This window comes from Lepidochelys kempii, chromosome 2 (genome assembly GCF_965140265.1).
Source record: "Lepidochelys kempii isolate rLepKem1 chromosome 2, rLepKem1.hap2, whole genome shotgun sequence".
NCBI classification, from domain to species: domain Eukaryota; kingdom Metazoa; phylum Chordata; order Testudines; family Cheloniidae; genus Lepidochelys; species Lepidochelys kempii.
In genome coordinates this window covers 236,360,919-236,379,604 of record NC_133257.1, presented here as the reverse complement: position 1 = coordinate 236,379,604, position 18,686 = coordinate 236,360,919, and the positions used below count along the sequence as shown (strand labels likewise).

Sequence of the window (18,686 nt, the reverse complement as noted above, 5' to 3'; positions counted from 1 at the left end):
TTCAGGCTCCCAAACAAGTCCTGTCCCCTTCTTAGGGTTTCTGCCAATTTACCTGCGGCTGGTAGAGGAATCCAGGCCCACCCAACTCCAGGTTCCACCCCAGGGACCCTCTAAACAGCAGCCAGATATGGCTCAATTCAATTAGTTGCTGCCTCTTCCCACCTGGCCCCTTTTAGCTTCACTATTATCTCACGGTTAAGGGTCTTGGGTCCTCTTTCTGCAAACCCAGCTATGCAAAATACAGCCAGATACAAACTCTGGCTGTCTCTTGAGCTTCTGGCAAGAGCAGAGGACCCTTCCTCACACCTCTGGTCCCAGCTAGGAACTGACCTTCTAGGCCCCACAACTTCTTTTATCTGGGCCTGCTGGGCTCTGATTGGCTGTCGTTAGCCCTTCTGGCCCTTGGAGGATCAGGTCTCTCTAGCTTCCAAGATGGCTGCTTCAGTGAAGCCTCTCTAGGCAAGGCTGGAGGATCCACCTTTACTGCTCTTTTCCTCCCACCTTGCTGCTTTCTGGGGTCTGGTGTAGTAGGAGTGCAGGGCCCTCTGTAGGGAGCTGCAAAGGCCAGGTACAGCCCATCACAGGACCATTACAGCAGCCAAAAATGACTCGACAGCAGAAGGAGTTGGTTGCATTGCTTTCCCTAGCCATGCCCCTCTGCTGGGGGGTTGTTTGGAAGGGGACAGAACAGGGCTGTTCTGCTGGCCCTATGCCATCTAGAGATTCCCCCTACATCTGGGTAACTCCCAAGAAGCTAGTTATACCTGCATTCTGACAGCATAAAGCAGAAGGAACATAACTCCAAATCAGGGCCAAAACACCTGAATCTCCACTGCCTTGCATACTGGGCTAGGTCCTCAGCTGTATCAGAGCCCCTCATGCTTTGCCAGGACCAAGATGGGGTAATCTTGAGTGGATCTTTTGCACCCATTTGAATTTCACCCTAAAAGTAGAAAATTCTTTTGTGGAGCTTTTGCATTTGATCTTCCATTTAGCACTTGTAGTGATGGGCATCATCATTTTCCTGGAAAGAGGTATATTCTGTAAATCCTGCTGGTGAATAGTCTATGGAGACTATGGTTCATTCCAGGAACCTTGCACAGATTGCCCCATGCCTTTTTGTAAAACTGGACCAAAGTTATTTTAGAGCCTATTTAAAAAACCTGATGAAATAAGATTACTTTGGCCTTCTCAACACAGATGTATCTTTAAAAAAACTGCATATTTTGCATTTTTTATTAAATTGAACATCCTTTAAAGCCTTTTACATTGCACAACCACATCAGCCAGTTCTCCTACAGCCCCTCACCTTCTGTGATTAGTAGAAATAATTTTCTGCAAAGTATAAAAATGTTATCTTTGGAGCTGCTAAGCTGTCAAAATGAACAATGGCAGTCTATTTGTAGATAAAGGCAGACGCATTCCTGTTTGGCATACAAAATGCAATTCTGGATTCATGCATACAGCAGTAAAATGACACATTAAACAAGTGATGTTGAGGAAAATGTATACAATTATCATTTAAATCATCCTAGTAATTATAGAAATCAAAATGTCATCAGATTTAAAGAGAAGCGAAGGGTTGACAATCATTGCCATCCACTGATTAATGCCTTTACTGGGGACAGGACTGCAAGGGAGCCACTCAGTGTGAAAACTGCACTGAATAAAAATAAAATCATTGCTTCAAAATGAGGAGGAAAGAAGATGGCAAGGCTTCTTTCCATATTATAAACAGTATATCACTTTGTTATAGACCATCCATGTCTGGCCTAGTTAGCCATATTATAGATAGCTTAGTATATTGGCTCAGATTTTTTTTTCATGAGCTGTCCATGATTTTTATGAAGAAAAATTCAGAATTCAGTTTTAGGGATTGTTTCTAGATAACGGACGCGTGTACACAGTATCTTTGCTCTGTGGACATGAAGGTCGCTACACACCAGAATGGTACACAATAATTCAACAAAAGCAGCAGGTAAAATAGGAGTACATTTCTTACAATCTACAGTGCATTTCTACGTACAGTACATTCATAAAAGAAAAAGTGCAAACCAATTGGTAATGTTTTCTATACAGTAAGTACTTAAATGGAAGCCCATATTTCCCATATGTATTCTGCATGCCAGTTTCAGATAATATGCAGCTATAGTAAATGAACACTTATTGGGATGTACAAGGCTATTGTTAAGATACATATCTTACTGAAGCTAGTTATGCTATGCCTAGATTCAAACTGTTTGACTTTCAAGCTTTGTAATTACTCCAATATTTTCTCTTATTTTAATATATTGCATGCTCCTGTTTATGCCCGGCTGATACAGGAACTTTGCTTGGTGTACAGGACAGGATTCCCAGTCGGAATAAATACATTCCCCAAGCAAATGTGAACTCTCTTCCCCTTCTTCTCCCCCTTCCCGCTCTTCTCTTCATCACTATTCAAATACAGCATTAATCATCCTTTAACAAACGTCGTAAGAACTGTTGAGGGTTAATTCTCCCTCAAGATTGGAGCAGTATTGCGGGGGGGGGGGGGGGGAGCCCAGCTGGGCTGTGGAACTTCAGATGGGCTTCACACCAAAACCACATCAGGGTCAAGAGAATTAATAGAATTTCATACGTAATGGGTGAATAGAACTCCTGACACCCTGGTCCCAGCTTTAGCCCAGTCAAGCTTCCTTTACGCTTATAAAACCACTCTTTGAAAGTTCATTGTCTGGCAAAAGCTCTCTCTTGTTAGCTTTACTGTGATAAGTAACATCATTTAAGTAGGAACTGCTAGTGTCAACTACACAATACATGCAAGTAGAGCATATACAATTGAACCTCCGAGTTACAAACACCACAGTTACAAACTGACCGGTCAACCACACACCTCATTTCGAACCAGAAATACACAGTCAGACAGCAGCACTAACTAACAAAAAAATACAGTACTGTGTTAAATGTAAACTACTAAAAATAAAGGGAATGTTTAAAAAAAGATTTGACAAGGTAAGGAAACTGTTTCTGTGCTTGTTTCATTTAAATTAAGATGGTTAAAAGCAGCATTTTTCTTCTGCATAGTAAAGTTTCAAAGCTGTATTACGTCAACCTTCAGTTTTTGAAAGAATGATCGTAACATTTTGTTCAGAGTTATGAACAATCTCCATTCCCGAGGTGTTCGTAAATCTGAGGTTGTGCTGTACAAGCAAATACTGCCAAACTCGGACCTAGTGCAAGTGGGTGCAATGCCAGTCAAGTTACCCTCTTGCTCCAGGTGTTAATTTCACCCAGGATGTGTGCTTAGTGACATTATATAAAATAAACAAAATTGCACATAAAGGTAATTTCAATTACTGTAGCATTAAGGAAAGCAGTAACATGGGTACCTACAATGCAAAACACGTTTTGTGCAATATATTGTTCTGGTAATCAGTAAAATCCTGGGTAGTCAGCTGATACACATCACGTGTTTATGGAATCTCTGAGACAAAGAGCCTCCTCTCAGAGAAACACTTCTCAGTATGCTGCATCATTGTCCTCAGTAAAAAGAGGGACTTGTTTTACAATCAGCAGATATACTTTTTAGTTCCTAGGAGTTTGGTTACTCAGTGATCTCCATACCATATTAGGTTAATCTTTTGTAAAATAAATGTTTAAAAAATTATTTTTTTGTTAAACCCCCCCCCCCCCCCACAACCAAGTGGCAAGGATTCCAAGGCTACAAACATGGGTGGCGGGTATCATAGGCCAGGGCAGGCTAAGCCTCCACTAACCCAGGCCATAGCCCCGCCCATGTTCCACCCAGGGCCTCACTTTCCTCCTCCTCTCCCCTGGAGCCAGCAGGGCCACAGTTCAGGCCAGTGGCCTGGAACTTCGGCCCAACAGTGGTTCGACCCAGGGGTCGGGCTAGTGGCTGGGGCTGGCCGGGCTGGGGCTCCTCCAGTAGTGTGTGTGTGAGCCTTGGGGCTCCTCTGGCCATGGAGGGGAGAAGTGGCAGGGTCAGTGGGTTAGCCTCCCCAAAGGAGGGTTTTACCTGCCACCCATGGATACAAGTTCATAACGATGGGTGGGATCTGGTGTGAAATGGACCAGGAATGCACCAGCAATGGGAGAGGGTGGAGTAGCAGCCGCTGGGCAGTTCTATACCATACCAGGATTCTCATAGGTAGGGAGAATCCTACACTGGCTGGAGTCACCAGCTTTAAGGCAGTTTTGTGACAAATCTACCTTAATGGCCTGGAGAATTCATAGCTTTGATCAAAATGTTGTGTGGTTGTGGGCGGTTAGCACTTATAGGTGGGTAACTTGTAAAGCAATTTTCAAACTTCTTTTACTGGAAAGTAGTCACTGTTTTCCAATCCTGTTGTTTGGGAGATTGGGGAAGAGGTGTATAGTTTGTTTAGAAACCCTCTAGGAGAAAGTGACAGGGGATTGGTTTGCTGGGGTTTCTCTTTAAAGGAGTAGAGCATTAACTGACATGTTAGTCAGCTGGCTAGGCGTTTATAGACTAGAATGATCATTTGGTCTGACACGGTAGAAAATACGGTTTCATGTTTGCTTCGGCTTAAAGGGCTGTCCATAGTCAGGAGAACAGCTGTGGCTGCCCTTTGCTTTACGGGTTAATACTCTTATACACATTCTTGTTCTGTTCTGTCCTCTCAGTAAACTTGTGCCTATTCTCCCAATTTTACCCTTGAACTGCATCCACTTTAAATAGTAACTCCTTTCCACACGCTGCACTCACCTTGCCTATTTGCTGACCTTAGCAATTTAATCAAAATCCAAGCACAGGAAATCAAACTTCTTTTAGAATCTGACCATTCTTCTGGAGAATGTGCATGAGCCCTCTTGGAAAGAGCACAGCTTGACTATAAAGTATGAACTTCTTTATGTTTGTGACCATGAGCTTATAGGGCTTTTATACCATTTTTGCTGTGTCTTGAATGTTTGAAAGGCACCTTTCCAAAGGGCAGTTAATTGTGCCTCAGTCAAACACACAAAAAAAGCGTTTACACTTTAAATAAAAAAAATAAAATTATGTTTTGTTTATGGATCAGAGCTCTCAGATGTATTATTCCTCAAACTACCACATTTGGTGCAAAAAATCATCAAACGCTGGCACGTCAGAGATGCCCACATTTGTTTGGAAAGTAGATAGAGGAAATAAATCCGCATTTTGTTAAAAATCACAGTACATTTTTTGGTGAGAAACGGATTTAATTTGGTAAAGGGCAAAATCATGGTCCTGATAAAATTAAATGGGAATTTTGCCTTTGATTTCAATAGCCCCAGGATCTGACTCAAAGAAATGTGTGACATTCTTCACACTATGTTCAAAAGGAGGCGATGTAATACTTTTCACCTATCTTGCCATAGAAAAAACATGGCATTTAAAAGGGAAGTAAAAGCACAGATAAAGGCTGCATTATGAGGTGGTATGGACAGAAACACAGGCAGGGCATGGGGAGTTTTTCAAAGGCACAAAGGGGAGTTAAGTGCCAAACTCCTATTGACTTTCAATGGGAATTGGGTGCGTAACTCCCCTTTGTGCCTTTGAAAATCTCCTTCTGGACCTCTATCAGGTGTTAAGTATTGTAATTTTATTGGCTTCAGTGGAGCTACTCCAGATTTACACTAGTGTAATTGGATAGAATTTGGCCCATTTTGTAAATAGCAGAAACATATTGGTATATATTTCTACTTGAGTTTTTATCACTTTTAAATAAGATGATCTTTTTCTAACTGGCAAAATAGGTCTTGTATTTCCCTCTCCCTGTCTCCCTTATCTATGTTCTATAGGGAAATGTTTAAGAAGCATTTGCTATTTTCCAAAGAATGAGCCTTTAATACCACATTATCTGAGGAATTAGCCTCATACTGTCAAAAAATCAGTAAAACATAATAAAGAATTCAGCATAAACCTGCTAATCATTAAATGAACACTGGTATGTCTAAAATTAAAGTCCTGCCATAATCCTGGAATGGAGTTTTCCATTTGATGTTTGCTCTCTCTTGCAGAGGTCAGTTGCAGAAGCATGCTGCCGTGAATAACTGGGGATTAACAAGAAGCAGCCTTTACACTTACAAATCCTGACTCTAATATACACTGAGGTTGCTTTATTGCACTCTGGCAGTGTGAAAGGCCCTTAAAATGGGGGTAAAGTACATGTACTTTAAGGTCCCTTTCACATTGCCGGAGGTATGAATCACCTTCACAATATTATAGAGACAAAAATGTAGTATGTTTTGAACACTGAAGGGCAAATTCTAAGCCTGGGCTATGGTCTGACCACTTGATGCACCAGGGTTAGAGGAAACCTTCCCACCAGGCTGGTGAACTACTCAGCAGAGCCAACCTAACCCAACAGACAAGAGTAGTTTCTACAGCTCCATATGCATCTCCCCATGTTGGGCAGGTCTTGGTGATCTGCATAGCAATCACACCCTTGACTTCACCCTGGCCCTTCCATTGTCTACCCCCATCTGTACCAGGTGTGCTAGTATCCAGGGAGCCCACTGAGGACCAGAGATTCATGGTGTGCCGAGGGTATGTAACCACTGTGCCTCCCCCAAAGGCTGTCTCCTGTTGCACAGCAGAACTGCACCAGTTATCATGCAACTGTAACCGATACAGGATTCAATTAATAAATAATTAAAGGGGAGGAATATAATTAATGCCAGTCCACATGGTTTTATGGAAAATAGATCTTGTCAAACAAATCTGATTTTATTCTATGATTCTATTGGGATGATTTAATTGGGGATTGGTCCTGCTTTGAGCAGGGGGTTGGACTAGATGACCTCCTGAGGTCCCTTCCAACCCTGATATTCTATGATTCTATGATTCTATTCTATGATTCTATTGGCAACAAGTTTGGTAGGGGTAACTTTGTAGATGTAATAGACTTTGCTGAGGCTTTTGATTTAGTACCACATGACATTATGATTAAAAATTAGCACTATACAATCTCAACAGAGCACATGATAAATGGATTAGGAACTGGCTAGCTGACTGCTCGCAAATCTCAATGAAGAATCATCATTGAATGGGAGAATCCACAGGGATCGATTCTAGGCCTGACAATATTCAACATTTTTATCAATGATTCTGGAAGTAAATGTAAAATAACTGCTGATAAATTCATACAGAGTGAGCTAGATCACCTGGTAGCTGAGCTCATTCCACAAATATACGTGAACATAATCAAATGTAAGGTCGTACATCTAGGAACAAGGAAGGGAGGTCATACTTACAGAATGGGGGACTATCTCCTGGAAAGTTGTGACTCTTGTAAAGGATTTAAAGGTCATAGTGGACAACATGAGATCCCAGTGTGATCATAGAATAACAGGGTTGGAAGGCACCTCAGGAGGTCATCTAGTCCAACCCCCAACTGATTCAGGTGATGCTGAGGCAAAAAGGGCTAGTGTGATCCTTGGATGTATGAACAGGGGAGTAGGAACTGATTTTACCTCTGGGTATAGCATTGGGGAGACTGATACTGGAATAAAGCAACTAGTTCTGGTGTCCACATTTTTAAAAGGACGTTGAAAAATTGGAGAGGAAACAGAGAAGAGCCACAAAAATGAGTCGAGAGCTGGAGAAAATGCCCTACAGTGATGAAGACTTCTACCTGTTTAGTTTATCAGAAAGAAGATCAGGAGTTGACTTGATCATGGTGTGTAAGTACCTTAAATGGGGAGAAAATACTGGGTACTAAAGGGCTATGTAATCTAGCAGAGAAAGGCATCACAAGAGCAAGAGGCTGGAAGCTGATGCCAGACAAATGCTCATTAGAAACAAGGCACTTATTTTTAACAGCGAAGGTGACCACTGGAACAAACTACCAAGGGAAGTGATGGATTCTCCATCTCCTGACATCATCACATCAAAACTGGATACCTTTCTGGAAGATGCTTTGGTCAAATACAGGTTATTGGGCTCAATGCTGGGGAAATGGGGCAAAATTTTATGGCCTGTGTTATACTGGAGGTCTAAATAGATGATCTAGTGGTCCCTTCCAGCCTTAAAATCTAGGACTATGAATCCTTGTCATGGAACCCCCTGTGGCTGCAAGACTTGCCCCTGAATGACATTAATGTTATTGATAAACATGGAGGTTGACTATTACCTGATTGACAAACATGAGGAGAAAGACGGCCATTTGTTTGTTTATCTTTGGACAGCATCATGGGCCTCAGCTGATGCGACAAAATCATTTCATTCAATTTTTGCTGCAGAACCAAATAGCCTTCGGACAATTTTGATATCTAAAAAAAAAAAATAAAAAAAAATAATAATACAAGAGAGAGATCTCCATGTTTCCAGGTAAATCAAGGGTGAAAAACTGCAGATTGGACAATACGGTAAACAGAGATTGGACAAACTGCTTCTATGCAGTACACTTCTTTTTTGAAAGCATGAAATAATTCCATCACAGCACTGTGACAAACACTGCATATGTAATAATAACTGATCCTGCAAACTGCTCCGTAGAAGCTCACATCTGTGTCCAGGCAGAGCCCCCTAGAAGTCAATGAGAGCAAGGTTCCAACTGTGCAGAGCATGCACTAGGAACAGGTATGTAACCTTACTCAGCAAGGTGTTTACGCATGTGCATAACTTCAAGCAGGCGAGTAAGGACTTCACTACTCTGCTGAGTCAGGGCCTTAGCTGGCAAATGTCAGCATTTCAAAAAACCACTTATCTTGACTGGAGCTTCTGGTTTTAGGTTAAAATGGACAATGCCCACCCCCAACCCTGACAATCTCTCCACTTGTAGTGCAAATTGTAGATTTTTTTTATAAAATATCCTTTAAAATGCCTGAATTGTAGAGAGTGAAATCTTGGTCTCACTGAAATCAACAGGAGCTTTGCCATTAAATTCCACAGGGCCAGGAGTTCATCCACAACATTTTCAGTGAAATGTATTCGTATCAAACTATGCTGCTTCACTGAAGCCGAAACATTTTGTGGCAATCTAGCGATTTCAGTGACGTTTTCAACAGGAAGCTTTCTGAGGTTCAGGGTGGGCTCTGGTCACTTTTGACCAGAGAGAGTGACCTGAACAAAAAAAACCCTACCCCTTTTGATTCAAAACCAGATGTTTTGATGCAGTTTCATTTAATGAAAATGTCCAAAAGGGTTTGTTTTTTCCCCAGTGCAGAACAAAATCAAATTCCAAAATCTTGGAAGTTGTCACGGAACAGAATTGTCATGCCCTGGTCAGCTCTAGTGTACACCACTGGAAAGTATTTGTAGAAGGAACTGGTGAACCCTAAGAATCCCTTGCATTCTGTGGGAGGTCATCTCTGCGAGAACAGGGCTTGGAAAGGGAAATTTTTTTGATATAATTTAAGGAAAACAAATTCTAAACAGATTAACCTCCCCCCCATATACACACAATTCAACTCCTAAGTGAGAGTTTGATTTTCCTAAAAACCTGCCAAGCTTCAGAATAAATTAATATCAGAATCTGTATAAACCCAAATCTTCAATTCCTGACCAGTGATTTAAATGCACAGAATAAAGTGATTAAAATGTTACTTACTGACTGGCCTGAACAGAATGCCCCTTATTCCAGTTAATTTCGGTGTTTTGTATGTTACGAAGTAGTATGAGTCAGAGCATCCATTTTCAGTGAGCTATCCTTTAATGCATTATTCTTAGCACATTTTCTACAGTTATCAAGAAATATTTAGCTTAATAAGCTTCTTACCTGTCTTGAAAAGGCTGCGAAATCACAAGCCTCTTTTGCTGAGCCATCCTTTAGATTCTTATGGCCCTCGGCCTGAGTATTAGACCTTTCTCTATCTTTTGTTGTCTTTGAATCATTATTTTGAGTATGTGCTACTTCAGTTGGCTCTCTACTAGCTATCTCTTGACTTTTAGAAGGTAATTTCCCTTCTTTTCTGAGCTGACCCCTTCTTCTGTAACCTCGATAATTGCTCTGAATTACCACTGCTGCCTTATCTTTGTCTTCTGAACCTTGTTTTTCTGGCTCAACTTGCTTCTGTGAGCCTCTTACTGAGTCTTTCCTTATACTTCCTTTATTTTCACCCGGTATTATCCCTTCCTGTGTCAGATGTTTTCTCTCCAAGTGACTGTCATACTTATTCTGAACAACAACAGACAGTTGGTTTTGCTCAACTGTGCTGATTGTTTCTTGATGAGTCAGATCTCGGAGGCCTAGTTCTGTCATTTTTTTAGATGGCTGCTTTAAAGAGACCTCTTCTTCCTTTGGATGCTGCCGTGGAGGGTTTTGTTTCATAGAAGCACTTTCTCTTCTTGGAGGCATTTTCCTTTTTTCCTCTAGGTTTTTTCTGTCTGAGTGTCCAGGGTAGCTGCTCTGACTGAAAGTAGCTGCCTTATCTTTTCTGTCTGTTTCAGCCTCAGCTTCCTGCACTACATTTTGAACTGGTTTTACTTCTGGTTTGAAGTTTTCCACTGGAGAAGACACTTGGTCTGCTAGTTTTCTGTGTTGCTCCTTTATTTTTTTACGCTCTCTGTAGCCTCTGTAGTTACTCTGAACAATAACAGCTGCTTCCTCTTCAGCTGGAGAAGGAGAGTTTGTCATTACAGCTGGGTCTTCTTCATTGTCTTGAGGTTGCTCATCTTTTTCTTTTTCAATTATGGAAGCTGCATTTTCAGTTTGTTCTTTCTTCAGAAGTGATTCCCTGGGTGAGACATATTGCATTTGGGAAATATTATAGCAGACAGATTACCTCCTTACAATTTCCCGCAGCAATGTTTGTATACTAAACGACAATTTGATCAATCAAAAATGAAAATAAAACCGCTAGAGCATCTAGCACAGATTAGGAATGGGGAATGAATATACATATTTGTGAACATGAATGATATTCTACGTCTGGAAGAATATCCCTGACAAATGGCCCAAGGGCAATGAGGGTGGCAATCTGGATGATAAAAGAGCAGGAGGTAAAGGTTACAGAAAAAATCCACTGACAGTGTACAGATAGTAAAAGAAGACAGGTATTTTCCTGCAGTGTCCAAAAACCTCAGTAATTCACACAGTCCAAAACCCATCCCCCAAAAGGGAAAACACTGCCCAAATAACAATGCAAAAAGAATGTTCGTGGATTTGGATCCAGGTCATAAAACTTCATATGAAAATACTCCCTGACACCAGGGGAATAACTGGCACACCACTTGGGCCTTCTATGTCACCATCAGCTGAGGTTAAATGCCAAGCCAGGTCTTTCACCCAGTTCAACCCACTACCACTTGAAAGAGCTCCTGCAGTCCTTCCAAAGCTCCTTTCTATCTACCTTAGGTACTTATGTAGCTCCCCATTACCGTAATATCTGAGTGTCTCCCAATCTTTAATGCATTTGTCCTTACAATACCCCATTTTACAGATGGGGAACTAGGGTACAGAGAGACTAAGCAACTTGCCCAGGTCAAACAAGAAGTTTGTGATGGAGCAGGGAATTAAACTCGAGTCTTCTAAGTCCCAGGACAACACACTAACCACATCCTTCCACTCTTTCACTTTCTTTACTGTCTGTGAATGGTTTCCCTAATGGTTTCCTTCTCCTATGGGTAAGGCTACCAAACCTTTCTAGTGCTACCTCCCACTAGGCTCACTCATAATCCCACCCCAAAAGCAAAGCCTAAAAATGTAAAAAAGAAGTAGATTTCTCAGAGGGGCATTTCAGAGGATGAATGCCTACTCGGCTGAGTTACACTGAGCAGGCCCAGAACAGCCTGTGAAAATACTGGTCATTCAACATAGCGCACCGGGAAAGAGTCCTGAACTACTTTCATGAACAGAGTCTGTTTTATTGTTGTATACCCATCTCAACATATGGATAAAAGGAAGTTTCCATGTTTCGGATTGTGAATTTCTTTTTACTTTTATTTGATTCAGACAAGAGGTGTATGCAATATATAGAAATGTCTCAAGAAGAGCTATTCCAAACACAGACCAGGACCCATCATTAGTATCAGTTTATATTAAAATCACAGGTGGACAAAATATTGCCAACTAATTTCTTTTTTACCCCATATTTGCCTCTTCTCTCCTGAGGTCACAAAACTTAAGAAAAATGTTTAGTGCCATCTTTTAAAATAAGCAAACAAACTATACTCCTGGGGGAATTGTGTGTCACTGCGCGTGCACAGAATTCATGTCCTCTGCAGATTTCTTTACTTCCCTGCAGAAAAATGTCTTCTGATGGGGAAGCAAAGGGAAGCTGCAAAAGCAGTGACATGCTCCTCCCTGGCAGTTCAGGCAGGTCAGTTTGGGTGCCTGGAGCAGCCGGTAGGAACATAAATCACCACCGGGGGGGGAGGGGGAATGGGCACTCCTGTGTGTGTGTGTGTGTGTGTGTGAGTGAGAGAGAGAGAGAGACAGACACTCTGTCCCACTCGCTCACTATTGCAGCACATTCAGTGTGGAAGGCCAAGGCTTCAGGGTGTTTCTGAGGAGGTAGGAGTGGGACAGGCTCTGTCCCCTCAAGCAGAGCATAATGTATGCTCTTGAGGGAATTCTGTGCCACTGCACAGTGCAGAATTTTGCAGAAATTAACATGTGTGCAGAATTTCTTTTCCCCCACAGAAATGGGCTGCAGTGCTACTAACTGCCACTAGGAGCCACACATAGAAGACACTGCTGGGGGGAGGGAGAGGGAGCTAGAGGGTTCTTGGAAGCTGCAGTTCCCAGCATGCCCCGAGGGAAAGAGAGGGCAGCATGCAAGAAACTCCATGCAAGTCTGGTACTGAGCATCAGACTGTTTCTCCCTCTGGATCCTTGGGCTCTGGTGGGGGGGTGGGGGAGAGTGCGGATATCTGGGTTGGGGGGCCCACGTGGCTGGGCTCTGCGGGGGAGGAGGGATTGTGGTTATCTGGTCCCACAGCTGGGCTCTGGGGTCGGGGAGAGGAGGGCAGAGAAACAGGAACTGGGATGTCATAGGGGTTTCTTTCACTCTCTACTCCTGGGGGAATTTTTGTGTGTGTCTGTATTGTTACAGACATACTTGCTGACAGGTATTTTGAAATAAATTACCAAAATAGTTGAAACTGGCGCGATTATGTAGTGTTATTTTGACAAATAAAATTTGTAGAATTTTAAAATATTGTGCGCAGAATTTTAATTTTTTTTGCCCCCAGGAGTAAAACTATTTGTGCTACACAGAGCATCCAATTCTGCTTCATTTCCAGAGTATATTGCTGATTTCTGACAGTGTTTACTGAAGCAGGAGATATATAAGTGACACAGTAGAAGGAAACGATTGCTACCTTTTCTTTTTGAAGCTTTTCCTCTCCCTATATCCTCTGTAGTGAGATTGAATTGTTGTTGCTGCTTTGTTCGTTGCATCTGTTATTTCTTTCCTTTTCTTTCTGATTAAGTATCCTCTTGCAACTGATACAAATTACAGTACAATTCCATTTTAGACAACACCCAAGCTGTACTTAAAACTTTTAACAGAGTTAAATAACAACAATACAGAGTTAAATAAAAAAAAGCTGCAGAAGACAGGAACCGGGTAGTACAAGCAAGGTGGGGAAAGCTGTTTTCAAGTGAGGTTTTAAATGTGATGGCAAGTCAGTGAAGTGGCGGGATACAGGAAGTTTACTGAGATGACAGAAGCTACAGAGGAGAATGGTCTCACACCTGCAGTGGTGAGATTATATGAAGGATCATAGAAGGAGGCAAGAAGAACTAGGGCATGGGGTAGGGAATAGAAAAAGCCAAAATGAGAATTGATATGTAAAGTGGTGTAAATTAGACTCCCCAGCACACATTTACTGATGTGTAAGTGAGTATAATGGGTTACAAGACGGTGTGAATTACATTCCAAGGAGCCAAATTTCAGGTAGGGGTGGCCTATCTGACTTATTCATACACCCCTGTTAGCTGACTTCCTTGCTGCATTCCTCTCTCCCAGCCCCTCAGACTGTGAGGTACATCAAGATGCACTCCAGTAGATGCACTGGGCCAGACTCAGAAGTGCTGTGTAATGGAGACAAATTATAGGTTGAAAAGTGGGTGTGAGTCTAAGGGGGTACAGCGTACTCTAGAAAGGAATATAAATGGATTTAACATGCACGTTTAGGGGGCCCCAAAGACAGTGGAAATTACATGAACTTAGATTCTTCCTAGAATTTCTTAGGCTTTGTCTACACTAGCACTTTTGCTGGTAAATCTTTTTTAGTCTGGGGTATGAAGAAACCACCCCCCCGACCAAGATAAGTTTCACCAACAAAAGCGCCAGTGTGGACAGTGCTATGTCAGCGGGAAATGCTCTCTCACAGACATAGCTACCGCCGCTTGTTGGGGGTGGTTTATTTATGCTGGTGGGAGAGCTCTCTCCCGTTGGCATAGAGCGGCTACACAGGAGACCTTACAGCGGTGCAGCTGCAGGGATACAACTGTGCTGCTGTAAGGTCTGTAGTGTAGACATAGCCTTACACTTTCTGGGCCTGATTCTCCTCTCACTTACATAGGTTCAAATCAGGAGTAACTCCACTGAAGTCAAAGGAGTTATACCAGTGTAAATGTCCGTGTGGACAGCATCTGATCTGTTTCAAGTTACTTAGCTTCACCTGTGAAGTTGGCCCAGATCGTTGAGGTAGGATGGAGCATGTCCAAGGATGGTTATCAAAACAAGGATGGCAGTTTTGAACTGGGTTTTGAAAGAAATGGGGAGCAGAGCCACTAAAACTGTGTGAGAATGGACATCATATGATTTTGCTTCTTTTATGCTGAAGGAAGTTGAGCTGAAGCCACACGTCAGGCAGAGAGAGTGGATACAAAGGGGAATTAAAGATATCATAAGATACAGTGCAGTGGTTATTCAACATGAACAAGCTGTTGCCACATTGTAGTGTTTGAGATTCTCTCGGCTGAGGAGGTAATCAGGGCATCTCAGATATCATCATGTTGGTAAATATTGACTTTCAATGGTGACCTCTTTGGATTTGATTCTGCTCTCAGACCAGTTTTACACTGGTAAAATTCTATTGACTGCAATTGAGTTACTCCTATACACCACATGAGATCAGTATCAGGTTGTATACATACAAGTGATGGTTATCAAAATGACCAAGAAGGACAGGGTAGATAGAAAAAAGCAAAGGATCAAGAACTGAATCTTGGGAGATGTCACAGCAGCGATGTCTTGGCACAGAGGAAGAGAAGGAACATTTTGGTAGGTAGGAACACAGCCATGACAGAAGACAACCAGAGACATATGCATAGCTAAAGATAAGACTCTTCTCTAAAGTAAATGTTATCTAATATGTAACAAACATACACAAAAATGTAAACAATATATACAAGAGCAAACAGACATATATATATATAAAAGAAAAGGAGTACTTGTGGCACCTTAGAGACTAACCAATTTATTTGAGCATGAGCTTTCGTGAGCTACAGCTCACAGCTGTTACTCTGAAACCTATATATATATATATATTAAATTTAAGCAGATATATAGTGTGCACAGAGGTGAAAGTGGGCCGGTACGACGTACAGGTAAGAAGTGGCCGCCAGTATGGGCCCGTACACAGCCGCCCCAGGGCCCGGCAATTTAAAAGGGCCCAGGGCTCCCGACCGCCGCTACCGTGGCAGCAACCAGAGTCCCGGGCCCTTCAAATCACCGCCAGAGCCCTGGGCGGCACAGGCCGGGCAGCGCAGAAAGGCTGGCTGGGGGAGGCTGACCCCCCAGCCCCGTCCCTTCCGCAGGCCCAGAGCTGGGACCCCGTAATGGTGAGCCTTTTACGTTACTTTCCCCCCGGAGTGTGCATACATATATACTGTATATATACACTATTTCCCAGCAGAGATATGTGCATCAGATCCTCGGTGCAATCTGTTGTAGCTCCACTGCAGTCACTGTAGCTTTGTAGCAGCTGAGGCTCTGGCCCAGTACGTTGTGTATAAGCCGATATATAAAATCCGTGTATTAAAAGTCTAAAAAGCTGACACCCCATACCTGCTTGAAGTCTGGTAATAAATGTTTCCATTTTGTATTGATTTTTCCCATTTTCATATTCTTTACGAGCAACAAAGCCCCTGTAAACTAAAAAGAGGTAGGAAAATTTAAGCTCATCCATTAGGCAATATAGAAAAATGTGAAAATAAAGAATTCTGCAAGCAGTTATGGCATCAGAATTAAAGTATTCAAAAAGATTATTTGTCCAGGATGTTTCTACAAAGAAACACACTTTTGAGTTGTCAGTCAGGTTTCCAAATTTATGACAAGGAAGCACAAACTGTATAAAATATGTAAAATCTGGATCCTCCAGATCATATTGTAATTATGGAATCAATTAGTACATAAAAATGCAGATGTTGGAACTTCCAAGAGGATGATGCTCAAAGTTATGCTAAAAAGAGGCTGTTCAATTAGCGATTTCTCAATCAATAGCTTATTTAGTTTTGTTATCCAAGGTGCTTAATTATGCATTAATTTTTCACTGGTATATTATATGACATTGTCAGAGTACGTTGAAATTTTAGGAATAAAATTATTATTTATGTATTCACATTCCTCTGTTGTTAAAAATCGCCTTTTAAAAGTAACATTGATAGACAACTCTAGTGAAGAGATTATTGTCATAACCTGATTAACAGATTTCTTTTCATAAGAATACATAAAATATCAAACATAGAATGCTTTATCAAATGCAACAGGTTTAAAAGAACAAAATGTAAGAAGCCATATTTCATCCATATGCACATTTATTCTAAAATGCTGTCGAGTTATTACCTGACTGTATTTTAATAGCACTTTCTTCCCTTTTCTCCTTTAATTTTTTGTATCTCTTTGAACCTAGCCACCCTCTGACATAGGCCTGAATCAAAACAATCCTGTCAACCGTCTCCTTTCTCATTAAATTCAACTGCTCCACGTGATAGTATTTAAGGAACACCTTAAAGAGAGAAAACAAACAATGATACACAGCATTAATTAATATGGCCTAGACAGTCTTCTCACAGCGATTCATATAGGTGCATTAGTCTATTTAGCATCAACAGGAATTCTGTGTGAGCACTGGGAAGAAGAAAGCCTTTAGTTCCATTGTTTAAATGATCATTTTTGAAGGTGACAAAGCTGAAATAATTCTGTAATTTGAGTTGGTAACACAAGTAGACAAAACACTTTTATTATTTGTATTTTCATTGGAAGATACTTTAACCTCCTCAGTGTTTTCCTCTGGTGCATATTTCACAAAACTAACTCCAGTCTGTTAATGCTTTTGTCCAGTACCTTAAACCCAGGCCAGAATTTATTTATTTTTAAATTTGCTTTAAGGGAAGCCTACACCATAGAAAAACAACCCGAAAAAGGGAGACTGGCACAAGTGATACAAACATCAGGCCTGATTCTGCTCTCACATTGGAGTAAATCAAGAGTAACTCTATTGAAGTTAGTGGAGTTTTACTGGTGTGAAACCAGTTGCTGTAGGTAAGAGGAGAATCAGTCCCATTGTATCTATTTTTTCAGGACTTTTCTGTCCTCTCCTCTCTACTCCTTTTGTCATAGTCTCTGTCTGTCAGATCCTGTCTCAGTTACATTGGTGTACATCTGGAGTAACTCCATTTAAGTAAACAGTGGGATATAATTTCCCATACCTCCAGTTATTCTCCTTTCCCCATCCCCATTTTCTCCTTTGGTCCCACCTCACAACATGAGAGAGGTTATGTGGGGAGGTGCATCCATGGATCCTTGTACCAGCCTTCTTTAGAAAAACCTGCCCCAACAATGCCCCTCTGCCTTTGAGGAAGGTCTTTCTTCTCTCTGGTAGTCCCATTATGAATCCATCTCGTTCATTAGACAGGAGTGAACAAGAAGAGGCATGGCCATGGAGAAAGGTGTCTCATAGAGCAGGTGCCCCTGAACGTCAGACAGCTTCAGTTCTATGTCTCTCCTTCTCTTTGAATCTTCTGCCCCTTCCCCCTTGCTATGTTCGGAGAAGGGGAGACTTGAGGCTAAAGTTGTTTGAGGTGTGGAGACACCAGCTTTTCTCCTATGGCACCTTCTCTGTCTAGCAAACCTCCTGTAGTTTGCCAGCAGGGAGGCCCTTTCTGAGAAATCAGGCTAGAAAGGCTGAGGTGGGAGGGAGGCTGATAAATTCTACTGGTGCCATGGGGCAATAATGAGGGAGCAGACATTTATCTCCCCATAATCAGAAGCTACACAAGACAATCTGCCACCCTACACAAATCTTCAGTGTGCTGTCCCCCTCCTCATAGGCCTGGGACAGCAGATTTGGCCTGGCTGCCCCTCTGTCATTATAGAGGGGCAGCCAAGCCAAATTTGAATGAGTGGCATGTAATCCAGAGTAAAGAGTTACAAAACCACCCAAATTTGGTCCAGACATCCCTCCGTCATGATGAAAAGGTGACCGGCCAAATCTGCCACCCTAGGCAGCTGCCTAGTTCATAGGTGTGGGAAGTAGGAGTGCGGGGCTGCTGCAGCACCCTCAGGTTTTATGCAGGATTGCTGGCCCCGCGCCCCAGCCGCTGGCTCCATGCATAACGCCTGGGGGCATTTTCCGCGCCTATGACCTGCTCCTGGCCCTCTGCCCGCACTCTGTTTCCCAACCCCTCATCTCACCTAGGGCTTGGGTACTGGATACCACCCCCACTCCTGTTCCCAGGCCTCCGCTCCTAGGGCCTGCCCCACTCCCAGCCCTACACCTGGGGCTCTGCTTCTGGGGCCTCAGT

At 42.2% G+C, this 18,686-nt stretch overlaps 1 protein-coding gene across 1 annotated transcript in view; it reads right to left on the bottom strand.

Moving 5' to 3' along the window:
- Nucleotides 1–18,686, bottom strand: part of MYO3A (myosin IIIA) — a 298,186-nt gene that overhangs the window by 19,840 nt on the left and 259,660 nt on the right. Inside the window, exons 29-33 of the mRNA XM_073334312.1 lie at nt 16,726–16,888; nt 15,949–16,035; nt 13,250–13,373; nt 9,705–10,662; nt 8,118–8,256 (exon numbers count right to left, since the gene is read on the bottom strand). Coding sequence (XP_073190413.1) covers nt 8,118–8,256; nt 9,705–10,662; nt 13,250–13,373; nt 15,949–16,035; nt 16,726–16,888 — 1,471 coding nt within the window. The remainder of the gene's footprint in view (nt 1–8,117; nt 8,257–9,704; nt 10,663–13,249; nt 13,374–15,948; nt 16,036–16,725; nt 16,889–18,686) is intronic.